The sequence below is a fragment of the Octopus bimaculoides genome, chromosome 10, assembly GCF_001194135.2.
Source record: "Octopus bimaculoides isolate UCB-OBI-ISO-001 chromosome 10, ASM119413v2, whole genome shotgun sequence".
NCBI classification, from domain to species: Eukaryota; Metazoa; Mollusca; class Cephalopoda; order Octopoda; family Octopodidae; genus Octopus; species Octopus bimaculoides.
Genome location: NC_068990.1, coordinates 7197859 through 7212626, shown reverse-complemented (window position 1 = coordinate 7212626; position 14768 = coordinate 7197859). Strand labels below are relative to the sequence as shown.

Genomic DNA, 14768 nt, shown 5'->3' with positions numbered 1-14768 from the left:
AAAAGCCTTGCAGTAATGTTGAAGTTTGTAAATAACACAAACAGCAGTAATCTGTTTGATAAACAGACATTTCCTATGTTAATACAATGAACAAGGCAAAAGTTTTTACAAGAGAGAAAATATTTGTCAAAGGAATTAGTCTTAATATATTAACTAGTATTAATCCTAAAATGGTGATAGGTAAATCTGCCCTATGATAAATTTCAATTCAGGAAAATGATGTTCCCAAATAATGGTAATGTCTCTACCATAAATGTTTGGAAAAGAAAACAAATTCTATTGAGTTGATTTGCCTGGAGGAATGAAAAAAAATCAGAATAAAAACAGATGTTTCAAGCATTTTTTTTCTTTTACAATAAGAAAGAAAACAGTTGCAAAAGTGCAGATGAAAAACTCAAAGAAGTGAAGGAAGGATGTAGAGGATAAGATGTGAAGAGAAAGGGGGAGGGGGACAAAAGGACAGATAATGGCTAGCACGAGAAGTATATGACATCTTTTCTTGTATCTTTTACTTGTTTCAGTCATTGGTCTGAAGCCAAGTTACACTTTCCACAAACATACAACCCCTGCACAACAATCTACTACATAAGACAATGAAGAATCCTTTACATGGTTCTGCAGTTCACTAAAAATAGCAGCCAAAGTCTTCTTCAACTCACACAGCTGTTTTATAAAAAGTAATGATACACTATAAAAAAAACACATCATAGTCATAGAAAACGATAGGATGGTCATGGCTAGAATGTCTTTGATCAAAGCTTTTCTTGATAAGAAAAGTAATTATTACAATATCAGTGAGTCAACATGAGAATTCAATAGTTTAAGTTTGTTACCTGTCAGTAAGAGGGGTGATGACCAGACGATCAGTACATCCAAGAAATTCATTCATATAAGTGAAATTGACATCTGTGATAGAAATTATACACTGATCTATGTCTTCTTTGAAGCTAAATCGGGACTGCTTCAACCATTCAAAGTCATTAACTGACCTAATATGCATGCGTACCTGGAATACAGAAGTGCATACATATGAATGTGCGTGTAATCCATTAATGTTAGTCTGACGAAATATACTTTATTCACTCTCACACCTGTCTTTGAATACTTTATTCTAATTGGCTGGACAGAGCCTTTTTTGAACTCGTCAAACCTTGGAATATGTATATCCTACTGTATCAACTGTCCCTGGTAGGGAAACCCTACTGCCTTCACATGACAATCTCCCTTGTTGAACTGTGGCTCTTTTGCATTATGAGCACTCTCACTTGTTCTGGCACTGGTTTCTTTTCCACCTCTTGGTACTGTAGTTGTCTAGGCCTAGCCAACCTTGACAAACTATCCAAACAATTTCTTGATGAATTTCTGCTGTGTTCACAGCTTCCTGGGTTTTCCAACTTATGCTACACCTTATGGTCTTGTTGGCATGCCTGACTTTCTCATTCTCAGATAGACACAGTGTGCTGATAGCTCTTTTGCTGGTGACTTTGAATTCCTCTATCACTGATGAAATTGATAGGCAGAGCTTAGATTTTTTGCTCTACAAAATGGCTGAACTGAAATTTGGGGGAAATTTACTGCACAACCTCTCAATTGCCTCCACCTGAATTATGGCATAATCAAAGGCAAGAATGACCACTGCTGTCTGTGTATGATGTACCATACTCTGAACTTTTCAAGTGACTAGCTTTTATCAACTGACCTCAGCCAGTTGCTTAACTGAACCTTGGTGTCTTTTGCATTACCATTATCCTTTGGCATTGCTTCTAGACATAATACATTTATGTAAAATACAAGAATATTCAAAGACATTTTGGAACACATCAACATTCAGAATTCTTTCATAGTGGCATTTCCAAACCTCTATCTTTGCAGAATCATTAAATGCAAGTGCACCATCATCCATGCGGACACATTTCTTTTCATCACAATTTTCTCTTACACACTATCTTGCAATCCGAAATACTTCAGTTCTTTTGTTCTCACATGGCTGAACATATATATATATACATACATACATATATATATATATGGCAGGTATGCACTGGCATGGTTGCATCGTTACAAACTTGACTTTATAACCACATAGCTGTGGGTTTTACTATTAATTATGTCTGCTTTTTATTCAAATCCCTTTAAATTTATATAGTCAAAAGTTTAGCAATAATAATAACAAAGCATAGATTTATATTTTCAAATATGTTTAGAATATAATTATTTAAAACATTACCAAGTCCTCAAAAATGTCTTTTTGATGCACATGTATAGTAACAAGAGTCTCAAATTTGGTACGGTCTACTTTGCTGAGCTCTTGCATTGTTACATTGATTAACTCATTAAGGATTTCTCCAAATTTGTCGTTGACTGATCCCATAATTTTCTTATCAACTCGAGCTCGACTGAGGGCCTCTTCAGAATCTCTGGTCCACATTATCTGTAAGCCTAACAGGCCAACCTGCAGACAAGATAAACAATTTATCAGTTATGATAAGTACACTTATTGTAAATTGATATTTTCCATACATTTAACATCTGATAAACATTATCTAACAGATGTTAAGATACTTTTGGTAAGATAAATAAAGCCACGAAAGTGAACAATTCAACCCAGTGCTGTTAAGCAAAAAATAGTCCCATTTTGTAGTGTAGCTACTCGTTTAAGTAATGAATAACTTCATATTCATTCTAACTGCTTTAACCCTTTAGCATTTAAACTGACCACATCCGGCCAAAATATTCTACCTGTTTCACATTCAATCTGGCCAGATCTTACATGAATCCTACAATATTATTTTAAAAATTAACAGTTACCTCATGAAAACCTCAAAGCTACAAAATAATGCATAAGTAATTCCCAATAATATAAATGAATAAACATTACTTTTGACAGAATAATGTGAAAGCTGAAGGGTTAAAGGTACAGCTGATGCTATATATTTGGTGCAAATATCAAGGACATGTAAAATGTTATAGAATTCATTGTTATAAATTGTTAAAAGCAGAGGACACATAAATTCTATGATGATGATGATGATTCCATTAGCAACTTCATGAGTAGAAGAAAGATTTGATATATGTTCCATTGTTTCCAATCTTGAGGATAGTAAGTATTGTGATGACAATCTTCAAAACTTATATAGTCATGAGAATATCCAGTCATTTATCTAAATGACCAACTTTTCTCTACATGTATTTTTGCATAAAGACAGCAAAATGATGAATTGGCCTCTGGTCATCCTTAAGTTAACAATAGAACTGCCACAAATATTTTTTTCTTTTCTTTTTAATATAATGTACGACTTCTCATCATCACTGTTTTATCTGAACAGCTATAATATCAACATTCCCAATGTTCTCTTATTACTCTCCAACTGTGTATCTTCAACAAGCAAGCCATGATATCTCTATTCAATAATTCTTACAACCTGTACACTATGACTGCACATACGACACTCTTCTCAGACTGCTCTGCGCATGCTCATTTATACAAACTAGTTAGTATACTATACTAACTAGTATAGTTCACTTAGCCAATCACAGGGATGTACAGATTCCCCAAGCAACACTGTTTTTGTCTTTTGCTTGCTAGGTCTGGAAGAAAGGGTTGTGCCTGGCAAGAGAAATACCATTAATGTTTAAACTATTACAATTTCACTCTTGCAAGTAAGACATGAGCAAGAAAGAGATTCATGAGGGTCAGTGTTCTAGTGGGGAAGAATTGGACATATTGGTTAGCGTTGGGTCTGGTCGGGGGGTGCTGGGTAGAAGTGAGGATGATGAGAGGAGGAGAGACAAGTGGGCTGGGAGTACTAGACTAGCCCACTCCAACAAAGAGTGGCTGTTATAGCAGTGATAGAAGTGGTAGGACAGATAGAGAGTGTCGGCCTGACGTTAGGGCGTATAAGCTTTTCACCAAACGTGGTGCAGGCTGACTGTGGGTGGCAGCAAAGCCGTTCTGGAGGTGGAAGCAATGCTCGCTTGTGGTCATCACTTGAACTTTATAGAGTGTCAGCAATTGCAAGAAGCTGAAATATCTTCTGAGTGTGAGTCTGAATCACTCCTCCGGAGATGATCCAAACTACATTAAAGAAATGCATATGCAAGAAGATATCCAGCGATAATGAGGCCTAGCATATGGAATGATTGTGAGAGCCCTAGTGAATGGATAGTTCCAGTCACTGAAACCTAGCTGTTTCTGATGGGTCAAGAATGAAGTATGCTCACTGCCAATGACAGTAGGTATAAAATTGGTGGAACTCTGACCAGGTGGCTGACTTGAAATGCCATAGGATCTGGGCAAAGCAGGTATTGAGATGAGACAGTGGTAAAATGAACCAGTAGAGTGTAGAGACAGTTGTAGTTTGGTATAGGTTAATTATTTCAAATAAGAAAGGTGTTTGGAGGGTGTGTATTGTCTGTAAGTGGAGGATGAAACAAGTTGATGCTGAAGGTCGAGAATAGCAGCTCTGGTTTGGGATGAGTTTGAGAGCCATCTTTAGGAAAAGGTGAAATGAGATATATGTTCTCAATGCAGGAGAGGATCCGAATAAAGAATTTGGATGCATATGAAGAATGACAGAGGGGAGCAGATATGTTTAGCAGAATGAAAAGAGAGACTCTGAAATGAGGTAACTGGATGATGTTACTACTGAGATCCAAGTGAGATAGGTGAGTGACAGGAGTGGAGTTTGTATGTGCAGAAACTAACTTCTCAAGTAAATTTTGAAGAGAGAATGTAGCCTGAACAGTAAGAATATGTTGTAGATAGGAGTTGAGCGATTCGTGTCTCAGAAAGGAATATATGACTTGTGTGTTGGGGGTGATGTGAGGGTTCTTAGGATGGAGAAAAATCCAGTCTGGGAAGAGGGGAGACAATTGACCAGAAGGTTTTGTCCCTTTATTCTTCATTTGCATTGCAGGGAAGTGTAAAGTACAATGGCACATGAATAGATCTAAAAGACCGCTGCTAAAAACTACCACTGAATTCTTGCAACTGATACTAAAGGTATCCATGGGCCATAGAATACTGTTAAGCTTGACAGCATGGTGTGTTTATCATCCCCTCGAAATAGACAACCTTCTACACCATACAGAAGCAGGTTACATTAAAATAACAACTACAACAATAATGATGTGGTAGTAGTAGTAGCAGCAGCAGTAGCATAGTAGTACTAGTTGTGACAGCAATGGCAGCACTAGTAGTAGTTAGAGGAGGAGAAGAAGAAAAATTTAAGGTTGATTATTATGAATGAAGGCCAGGGTGATCAGTGTGAAACTAAGGATTTTAATTCTGTGTAATTAGGATAACCCATTTACATGTATTTATGCTAAAAAAAAAAAAAAACTTTAAAAATATTTCTATCAGTTTAATCAAGTTACTTCAGCAACATGAACTCAGAAAATTCAAAATATTATTTGAAATGATAGAGCTATACTATAATCCTTTCATTCCATTTCTAACACAGATCTCTGAATTATAGGGTGACAATGGGGTCAATTTCTCAATAATATATGCCTTTTTAAGTGATTCAAAAATGTATCCTTCACAATTTTAACATATACATAAATTATAAGCTAGCAGCAACACAATAGCATATCATTTCAGCCATCACATCCATTTTCTGTATGCAAATTTAATCTTCTAAATCTAATTCATTTTCCATTTCTATTTTTCTATCTTTTTTTTTTTTTGTCACAAATATGGAGTTGTGGTTATTAAGGATCCGATAATAAGAGTGTTTATGGTATTAGCAAAATAAAAGGAAGAAAAAGTCAATGTGATTAGCATAATGGAAGATAGCAGAGTAATCTATGAAACAGAATAGCAGTTTCAGTTTTTAAAAATTGCAAACAGTTTTATAAAACCATTCTATTGACATTGAATTATGTTATAATGTAACCATTGGTAGTTTACTGGCCACTAAAAATAATGATGTCACTATTTTCATTATCAGCCAATATTTTAATGTTCATACTTTTATCAAGTTTTCCTTTTGGAAAAAAAAAATAACTGTATATTTTATGCTACTCCAAAAGAGTATAATAAAACCACAAACCAGATAAATTTTATCATTTTCTTGCTCTCTCTGATGCATGTATGTCAATATTTTAGATACACAAAGAAAAGACAATAAACAGACAAACACAGACATAGGTTTGATTTTTTTTACAATAATAATGTCATGAATGGTAATTTATTCCAATTTATTCATTTAAAAAAATCCTAAGATGTGATAAGAATTTTAAATTTTAACTGAGTAATTCAAACTATTGCTACATCATCATCATCATCATCATCGTTTAACGTCCGCTTTCCATGCTAGCATGGGTTGGACGATTTGACTGAGGACTGGTGAAACCGGATGGCAACACCAGGCTCCAGTCTAATTTGGCAGAGTTTCTACAGCTGGATGCCCTTCCTAACGCCAACCACTCAAGCTACAAACACAACAAAAATATATGTATGAATGTCATAGAGAATCAAATACTCTAGATACTTATGGAAACATACATTCACCGGAAAGATACAAAATGCAGTGACCTAAATAATAATGATATTAATAATAATAATAACAACAACAACATCGAAAAATACCTTAGGTTCGAAATTTCCCCAAGACACCTAATGAAGGCTGGAGGGTATATCAGCCAAAACGTTGTGTTAATAACAAACAAGATGAGGACAAATATCCATCAAATGTAAATAATGTAAATAATGTACATAATTCCTCATCTCTTAAAGATAGAACTGCATGAAATTAATAATCTGAAAACTGATAATTTCTGATTCCAGAATTTCTCCAGACATATCAATGAAAATGTCTTTTACATTTATTGATTGTGGTTAATTAATGGCAAATGATATCTGATTGTACTTTTGACTTAATTTTCATGAACCCATTTTAGTAATTAGTGCACAATATTCTCATCTTTATAATCGGAATAATATTGCATAATTAAGTTTGTGTCATAAGGAAAAGTGAATTTTAAAGCTGCAGTAAGCTCTTTGTCCTTGGACTTGAATATTTTTCTCTATAAAATTCAAATTGTCTAACCCATTGAGAATCAGATTCCTTGCTGTAAAACGTTGAATTTTTTCAAATAACAATTCATTTTCTTTAGCTATAGAATTTTCAAATCTGGTTCATTTTTCTTACAAAAAGAAAAGCAAACACATATGTAAAATATTATTAGAATATGAATAAATTGACATTATTAGAATATGTTGATCTTAATTTCAAATTTCAATCACTATATGTAAGGGGTAAAAAAGCTACCAGTGGCACCACAGGGAAATTTTCCATAAGAAGGCTGTTAAAATCTGATACACTTACTTGAGCAGGATAAGCATTTTGAAATTCAATGAGTTTAAACATTGGATCACTAGTTGCAAAGTAAGAACTTCGGATAACCGTATGTAAAGAGTGGCGAGATACTCTCAATAAATCTCCCAGCCAAACTTCAACATTGCCCTGAAATGAAATGTGAATTTATGACAAAAGGGACAGCAAATAATTTTAAATACTTATAAAAATACCAATAGACTCGTATTTTATTTTGCATTCCAATGTTGATTTGATGCTGATAAATGAACAGCTCTTCCATGCTTTAAATAACTATAATGCAGTTGTATTGTTACCCTAGACATATTGAAAGCATTTGACAGGATTTGGCATGCTAGTCACGTGATGAGATTGTCATATGAAATTTCAGGAAGGATCCTTAGAATTCTTGAATGTTTTTTGGATGAATGTAAGATGGATATTGCTGCAGGTGTCCATTTGTCTTCTTCTTATTCTGTTTCATCTACCATTTCTCAAGATCTATTCGGTTCGTTCTTGTTCTTACTTTTTATTCATGACCTTTGGGATGATCTTACTGATGGCACTTCTTTGTATTCTTACTTAAATAAGAAATTTGATTTGTTGTAGAAATAATTGGTTCACTTGAGTTTCGTCAACATTTCATGACGGGTTGGGAGTCTCAGTGATTAGCTCCTTTCAACTATGCAAAAAGTAAGCTTTTTCCATTTATTGTTTCAGAAATTTTCGTGTTGTTCCTATTTCTACGACTTTTTGTGAGTTTTCTAGTCTTCACTTTTTAGGTTTAACTTTTTCCCAAAGATCTTACTATGTGATATCAATAGCTAAATCAATCACTAACAAGGTTGCTTCCCTATATAAAGCTCTTCATTATTTTTCTTCTAAATGTATTCTTCATCTTTTTACCTTTTATTCACCTTGTATTAAAAACCGTCTATCACTTCTGATCTGGTGCCTCTGCTGGTATTCTTCCTCTCACTTTAATGAAGTTCCAAAACAAGTTTCTAACATAATTAGTACTGTTTTGACAGTTAAACATCAACTCCCCTTTCATCACTAAACTATTGCTTCTTTATCTCTTGTCTAGAAATAAATCCATGTGTGCTGTTCTGCCAGACTTTCTTCATTTATTCCTCTATTAAGATTACTAAATGAGTGGCTCATTTTTCTCCTAATTCCAATCCTTTCACTCTTCTAAGAAGAGTTTCTACTCTAATAGTTTCTTTACTTGAACACCTACCTTTAACAATTTTCTTGCTTCTTCTTACACATGAGATTTTTCTTTTAACAAAATAAGTGGGTGTTTTGAGGCCTGTTTTATTGCTTGCTAGTTGCCACCATTTTGGGACTTAAAAACAATTGGGATAACGTTTGTTGCTGTATCAAAGATTAATATGATAAAACTACCATTATCAAGCAAAGATTACAATTCTAAAATTTGCTTCTAAGAAAAGTCCATAATGTTAGAATTTTGATGGAGCACAAAATCTCAACTTATTTTACAAACATGAAATAAGTTAGAGTAAAATAATGACTTTATAAATAGTACAAATTGCACAATATCAGTACTAATAAATGTAAATGAACTGATATTTCAAAATTATGGAGGTACTAAATTTCTGTTGCGATAAGAATGTCTCTTTAGTGAAACAAATGGATGACTTCCTTTAAATACAGTGAAACTAGGAATAATATGTTCTTAAAATATGAAATAACATACAGATGATAATAAGAAATTTTGGATGAATTTATATGATGCCTATTGGGTTTTCAAGTATTTGTGAAACACTTATATTTGTATTTTTTAAACAAGATTTTAAATACAATAAAGTAAGAATCTTTGAACATAGAAACATATTTTTAAAAATTATTCTACAATACCTGAGCAAGTACTGTTTCATCAAGATTAACAGTTTCCTTCTCAGATGAATACACAGACAAGATCTTATCATAGTTCTTTTCATCAAACTTCACTGATTTTATGTTGTCAAAAACACTCAACAGATGTGACTAAAAATGTAGAAAAGATGTATATAAATATGAAGTATATATCACAACATGATACTACCATAAAAGTAATATCGATATAAATGAAGCAACCAATCGCTGACAGAAGAGATTATACCAATATATCATCTATTCTCACAGGTTTACAGGAATATATCAACAAACAAGATAACATTCAGCTCTCCCTGTAAGCATTTTGTATCTTTCCGGTGAATTGCCACAAATAAATCATATCAAAACAGTTGAATTTATTGCTTTACATTTAATGTGAACTTTTATTGTCAAAAATAGGCTCTGAAAATTAGGTCATATAAAGTGAGTCTAGTTGTTGCACATCAAGTAGATATGTTGAACACTATTTTCAAGTAATCATCAATCAACCATTTGCAGTGTGGTTTGTTTTTAGAGGGTTTTCTCTAAAGGATTCAGGTTTTGCCTGGACCATATTTATTAAATACAAACAACCATATTTCACATATTGCCAGAGTTATTTCCATATCAAGAACACACCATATCAAACAATTGAACATTCACGAACAGATACATCCATGTTTGTATATTAAACATTCCTGTACTTGAATTTTCTTTCTGTTTATTTTAGGTGATATTTTCTCTCACATACATTTCCATTTGTAACGAACTGTCTTGTTTTGACACCACAATTTGAACATCTTTTTTTACTGAAAGTCTTATTCAGTATTCTTTCAGTACTTATGTATTAGTAAACTTTTGCTCTTTTCTGTATGCTTTCACAGTCTTCTTTATTATACAATATCAAACTTAACTGACTACATTTCTTTGTTCTGCCATACACACTTTGGTCTGAGTATGCTTTACATATTATTAATTTGCATGCTTCATTTTATCGAGCAAGTTTTCTAAATATTGCTTTTATGGTGAGAAATTGATTTGCAATATTTGCAAGTAGCTTTCTTTGGATAACATTAAAAGTTGGTTTGATATGAAGAGATGTGGGTAATGGCATTTGAGCAAAGCATTCTTCTCAACAGAAAAATCTAAGTATGTAAAACAAGATTGAAAGATGAGATATTAATAAGATAATAGAGAAAAGTAAGAGGGAGGGCAATAACCTCCCCCCCCCAAAAAAAAAAATTGGCAATTTCAGGAAGCAAATGAGCAGAGTAACAACATGAAGAGAAATCACAGAAGGAAGAATTAGTAGCTGTAGGAGGAAGATGATAAGGAGAATAAAAATAAAGATTTATTCAGGGAATCTACAAGCTTCAGCCTGTGCTGAGAATCCACAAACTTCTCTCAAGTTACCCAGGTGACAACAACCCTGCCAGCTCACGCTAATTATATTAATAAATACAAATAATAAAGATATAATGTTAATAAAAATATAACATTAATGATACCCACTCCTAAAACATAAGACAGACAGACAGATAGATAGATAGATAGACAAATAGAAATAGATATATATATTTTTATATTTCATATTAATAATACCGATTGTTGGCTGTTTAGTCTCTTTACCTTATTTGGAATTACTCTTCTCTCACTGAGCATATATAGTGAACTATGGTTACTACAACTCCAATATCAGCAGTCATGGCCCATGTTTCACTGCCATGTAGCATGGCTGTTCATACACATGTGTCTTGGTCACCTAGATAATGGAAGCTATCAACTACTTCTAGTTTTTCTCCCTGGAATGTGGCAAAAGTTGCTTTCTGCACATTTTCAGTGTTTATTGTTCCTGAACATCTGCCACATACAAAAACTATCTTCCTAGTTAGCTTTCCTTTGATATTGCTGCACCTCTTATGTGTCCATAGCTTACACTGGGTACATCTTATGGAGTTTCTACCTACGCCTTTTCTACAGATCGAGCAGTGCCATCTACCTGAAGGGGTTTGTGTTTTGTCTACATTCCTACTTATTAGGACTTTGGTTTTAGCTAGGTTGACTCTAAGGCCCTTCAATTCTAGTCCTTGCTTCCACACCTGAAACTTCTCTAGTTCTGATAGTGACTCAGCAATTAGGACAAGGTCATTGGCATAGAGGAGCTCCCAGGGGCATCCTGTCTTGAATTCCTCTGTTATTGCTTGGAGAACTATGATAAATAGGGGGGAGCTGAGGACTGAACCTTGGTGGACTCCTACCTCTACCCAGAATTCTTCACTGTACTCGTTGCCAACCCTCACCTTACTGACAGCGTCCCCGTACATGGCTTGCACAGCTCTCACTAACCATTCATCTATCCTTAGTTATATATATATAGAGAGAGAGAGAGAGAAAGAGAGCGAGAGACATTCGAATGAATCAACCCCAGGACTTATTCTTTGTAAGCCTAGTACTTATTCTATTGGCCTCTTTTGCCGAACCACTAAGTTACAGGGATGTAAACACGGTTGTCAGGCGATGGAGAGGGAACAAATACAGACACACAAACATATACATATAAACATGTACATACATACACACACGCGCACACACACACACGCACACACACATATGTGTGTGTGTGTGTGTGTGTGTGTGTGTGTGTGTGTGTGTGTGTGTGTGTGTGTGTGTGTGTGTGTGTGTGTGTGTGTGTGTGTGTGTGTGTGTGTGTGTATATATATATATATATATATATATATATACATAGTCAATCCAAACATGAACAAGCAAGTGTGTGTGTGAGTGTGTGTGATCATTATCATAATTCTCATGATCATTGATGTCTTTTCTTCATGAGTTGGATGATTCAACATCATCTCATGAATCAGAGGACCATGTTGTGCTCCAATGTCTGGGTTCCTTTGGTTGGATGCCTGCTTAACACAAACCCACTTTATAGAATGTATTCAGTGCTTTCTTCATGGCACTATCACAAGTGAGGTTGTCTCACAACACTTGTAAGATTTAAAGGGCCAAAAGAGCCCCTGTAACTGAAGTAAAAGAAAAAAAAAAGAATGTGTGTGATGATTTTTAGGGTAAAAATTGCTGAGAGGTGCAGATTTATAGTTCTAAGAGAGTTCTAGTGGTGAGAGATTACAAGAGTAGTCACTAATGGTGGGTGACGAGTATGGAAAGGACAGGAGAAAGGATAGGGATTAGTGTCAGTGGTTAGTGAGAAAGGGTAGGTATGGGTGGAAGGTGTGGAAGTAGGGAACAAGAAAGTGACATAATAATATATATATGTCTATATGTAAAATATCATCATTATCATCTAATGTTTGTTTTCCAGACTGGCATGAGTTAGACATAACAGATTCCAACAAGTCAGAAGACTGTATTACATTCCATTGCATCACATTTCCCTAGTTTCTATAACTGGATGCCTTTCTTAACACCAACCACTTCAATACTGTACACAGACAGCTTGATATAAAAACAAAAGTGCTAGGAATTTTGATGTTCATTGTTACCAGGACATATGTCTATTCCTGGATACACTAGAATCTCAAGCTCATGATGCACAAATTAGAGTGACGAATGCCGTACTGTACCATGTGTACAATATTTGAGTATAAATATCAATAATTTCTGAAGGTATAAGAATAATACATTAATGGCAACAGAAAGAAAATGAAAGCAACTCACTTGAATTGTATGAGAATCACTAGCCTGCCCAAGGATTTCTAGCAGAGCTGGATCAGACACAAAAAAGAAACGAGGGAAAACCAATCTCTTCTTCTCAAGATAACCAGTAAGTGACCTTTGACACATCTCCAACTGCTCTAATAGATAAGGCAACTGCTGGGATAAAATATCATCACCAACACAGCAGGCTACAATATTAGGTATCTCATGAGCACGTTGCATAATCCTCACCCAGGATTTGTCAATGGTGCTAAACCGTTTGGCTTCCTGAAAGCAAAGACAACAGAAATAATTTGAAAAATGTTTTATTCCTAAATGTTCGTTCACTGTATGAACAACAAAGGCATCAAATTTATCTTTATTTGGGTTTTTACAAAATCATAATTATCAGCTTGGAGCAAGTGAAGTGATATCTTTTATAAATTGGAATATGAAATGTGTGTGATACATACTTTAATTACAGTGGTCAACAAAATTAGATGTATGATACTCATTATGAATGCAAACCAACATTTTGAGACTAATTTTTCATGCTGATTACAAAATGTCACTCCATTTATATGCAACACATCAGTTTTTCAGTGGATACATGCAAATATTTACATATTTATATATATGAAATAATTAACACAATAAATAAGGAGATATTATTTTTAGAAAGCAAATTAGTTTATTGAATTAATAATCATCACTATCATTCTACAAAGAGTGAATACACAAAAAAAATGGGTCAGACAAAACAGACAAAGTTAGAACAACAGAGTTAGAGACATTGTAATTCGGATTTTCTGCTGTGTTCCTGATCTGGTTGATCATGGCAAAGTGTCCAGCTGTAGTCAGCCACCATACTGTCATTCCAGAAGCCTTGGTACCATTTCTCCAGAGCACTAATGTCCTGGTGAATCTTTTACCATGTTCATCAGACACTGTTCCAAGGTTATCTACAAAGAAATCTAGATGGCAATCCAAGAAGTGAACTTTCAGTGACATGTGACGACCCATTGCTAAGTAACGTTTCCGAAGATTCTTGATACCATCTTTGTAGTCCATTGACTTCTTGTTGCTCAAGAAATTCTCACTGATCCAATTGAAAGTATTACAGGCAGGCCGTTCCAGTTCATCTGGTGTTGTCTTGATGTTGACATCTTTGAGTACTATTATTATTATTATTATTTTATGTTTGACTTTTGTTTTGCATTTGTACAAGTTGGATCCAAGTCTCACCCAGAGACCTCAAGAGACAACAAGTTAGAAGTTCATGTAGGTGTTATGCCTAGGGTACCATATATTTGGATTTGTACAGTTTTGTTCAAGTGAATGTTTAAGAAACCATAAGAAAATTATGTGTTTGCTTTAAAATTTGAGATCACATAGACAGTATTTTACGTAGGATATGGGCAGTTCCCATGAGCACTATCTTTTGAACTTGAGCCATTTTGGGGTTTCCTGGTATCTGAGCTAGGTAGTAATCTGTCCGTTTCGCTGTGATCCCCAGGGCACCTATGACAATAGGTATTGTTTTCGTCTTCAGATTCCACATTTTGCTAATTTCTATTTCAAGATCTTTATATTTGCTCAGTTTTTGGTAGGTCTTGACAGATATGTTTATATCGATTGGGACAGTCATATCAATGAGGAGGCACGATTTTTGTCTGAAGTCTTTCAGTATGATGTCTGGCCTATTATTATTATTATTATTATTATTATTATTATTATTATCATTATCATTATCATTATTATTATCATTATCATTATTATTATTATCATTCAGGTTACTGCCTGGAATCGAACTCAGAATCTTGGGCAATTATGGAGTGAATTTTAGGGCTTATAAATCTAATATTTTCCTATCCTTCCTTAATACTGTTTCCCATATGCTATTCATAT

The 14768-nt window shown here is 34.3% G+C and overlaps 1 protein-coding gene across 1 annotated transcript in view; it reads right to left on the bottom strand.

Moving 5' to 3' along the window:
• Positions 1–14768, bottom strand: part of LOC106871452 (dynein axonemal heavy chain 5) — a 358231-nt gene that overhangs the window by 150221 nt on the left and 193242 nt on the right. Inside the window, exons 34-38 of the mRNA XM_014917924.2 lie at positions 12882–13148; positions 9201–9329; positions 7332–7469; positions 2228–2452; positions 834–1006 (exon numbers count right to left, since the gene is read on the bottom strand). Of these exons, the coding sequence (XP_014773410.1) occupies positions 834–1006; positions 2228–2452; positions 7332–7469; positions 9201–9329; positions 12882–13148 (932 nt within the window). The remainder of the gene's footprint in view (positions 1–833; positions 1007–2227; positions 2453–7331; positions 7470–9200; positions 9330–12881; positions 13149–14768) is intronic.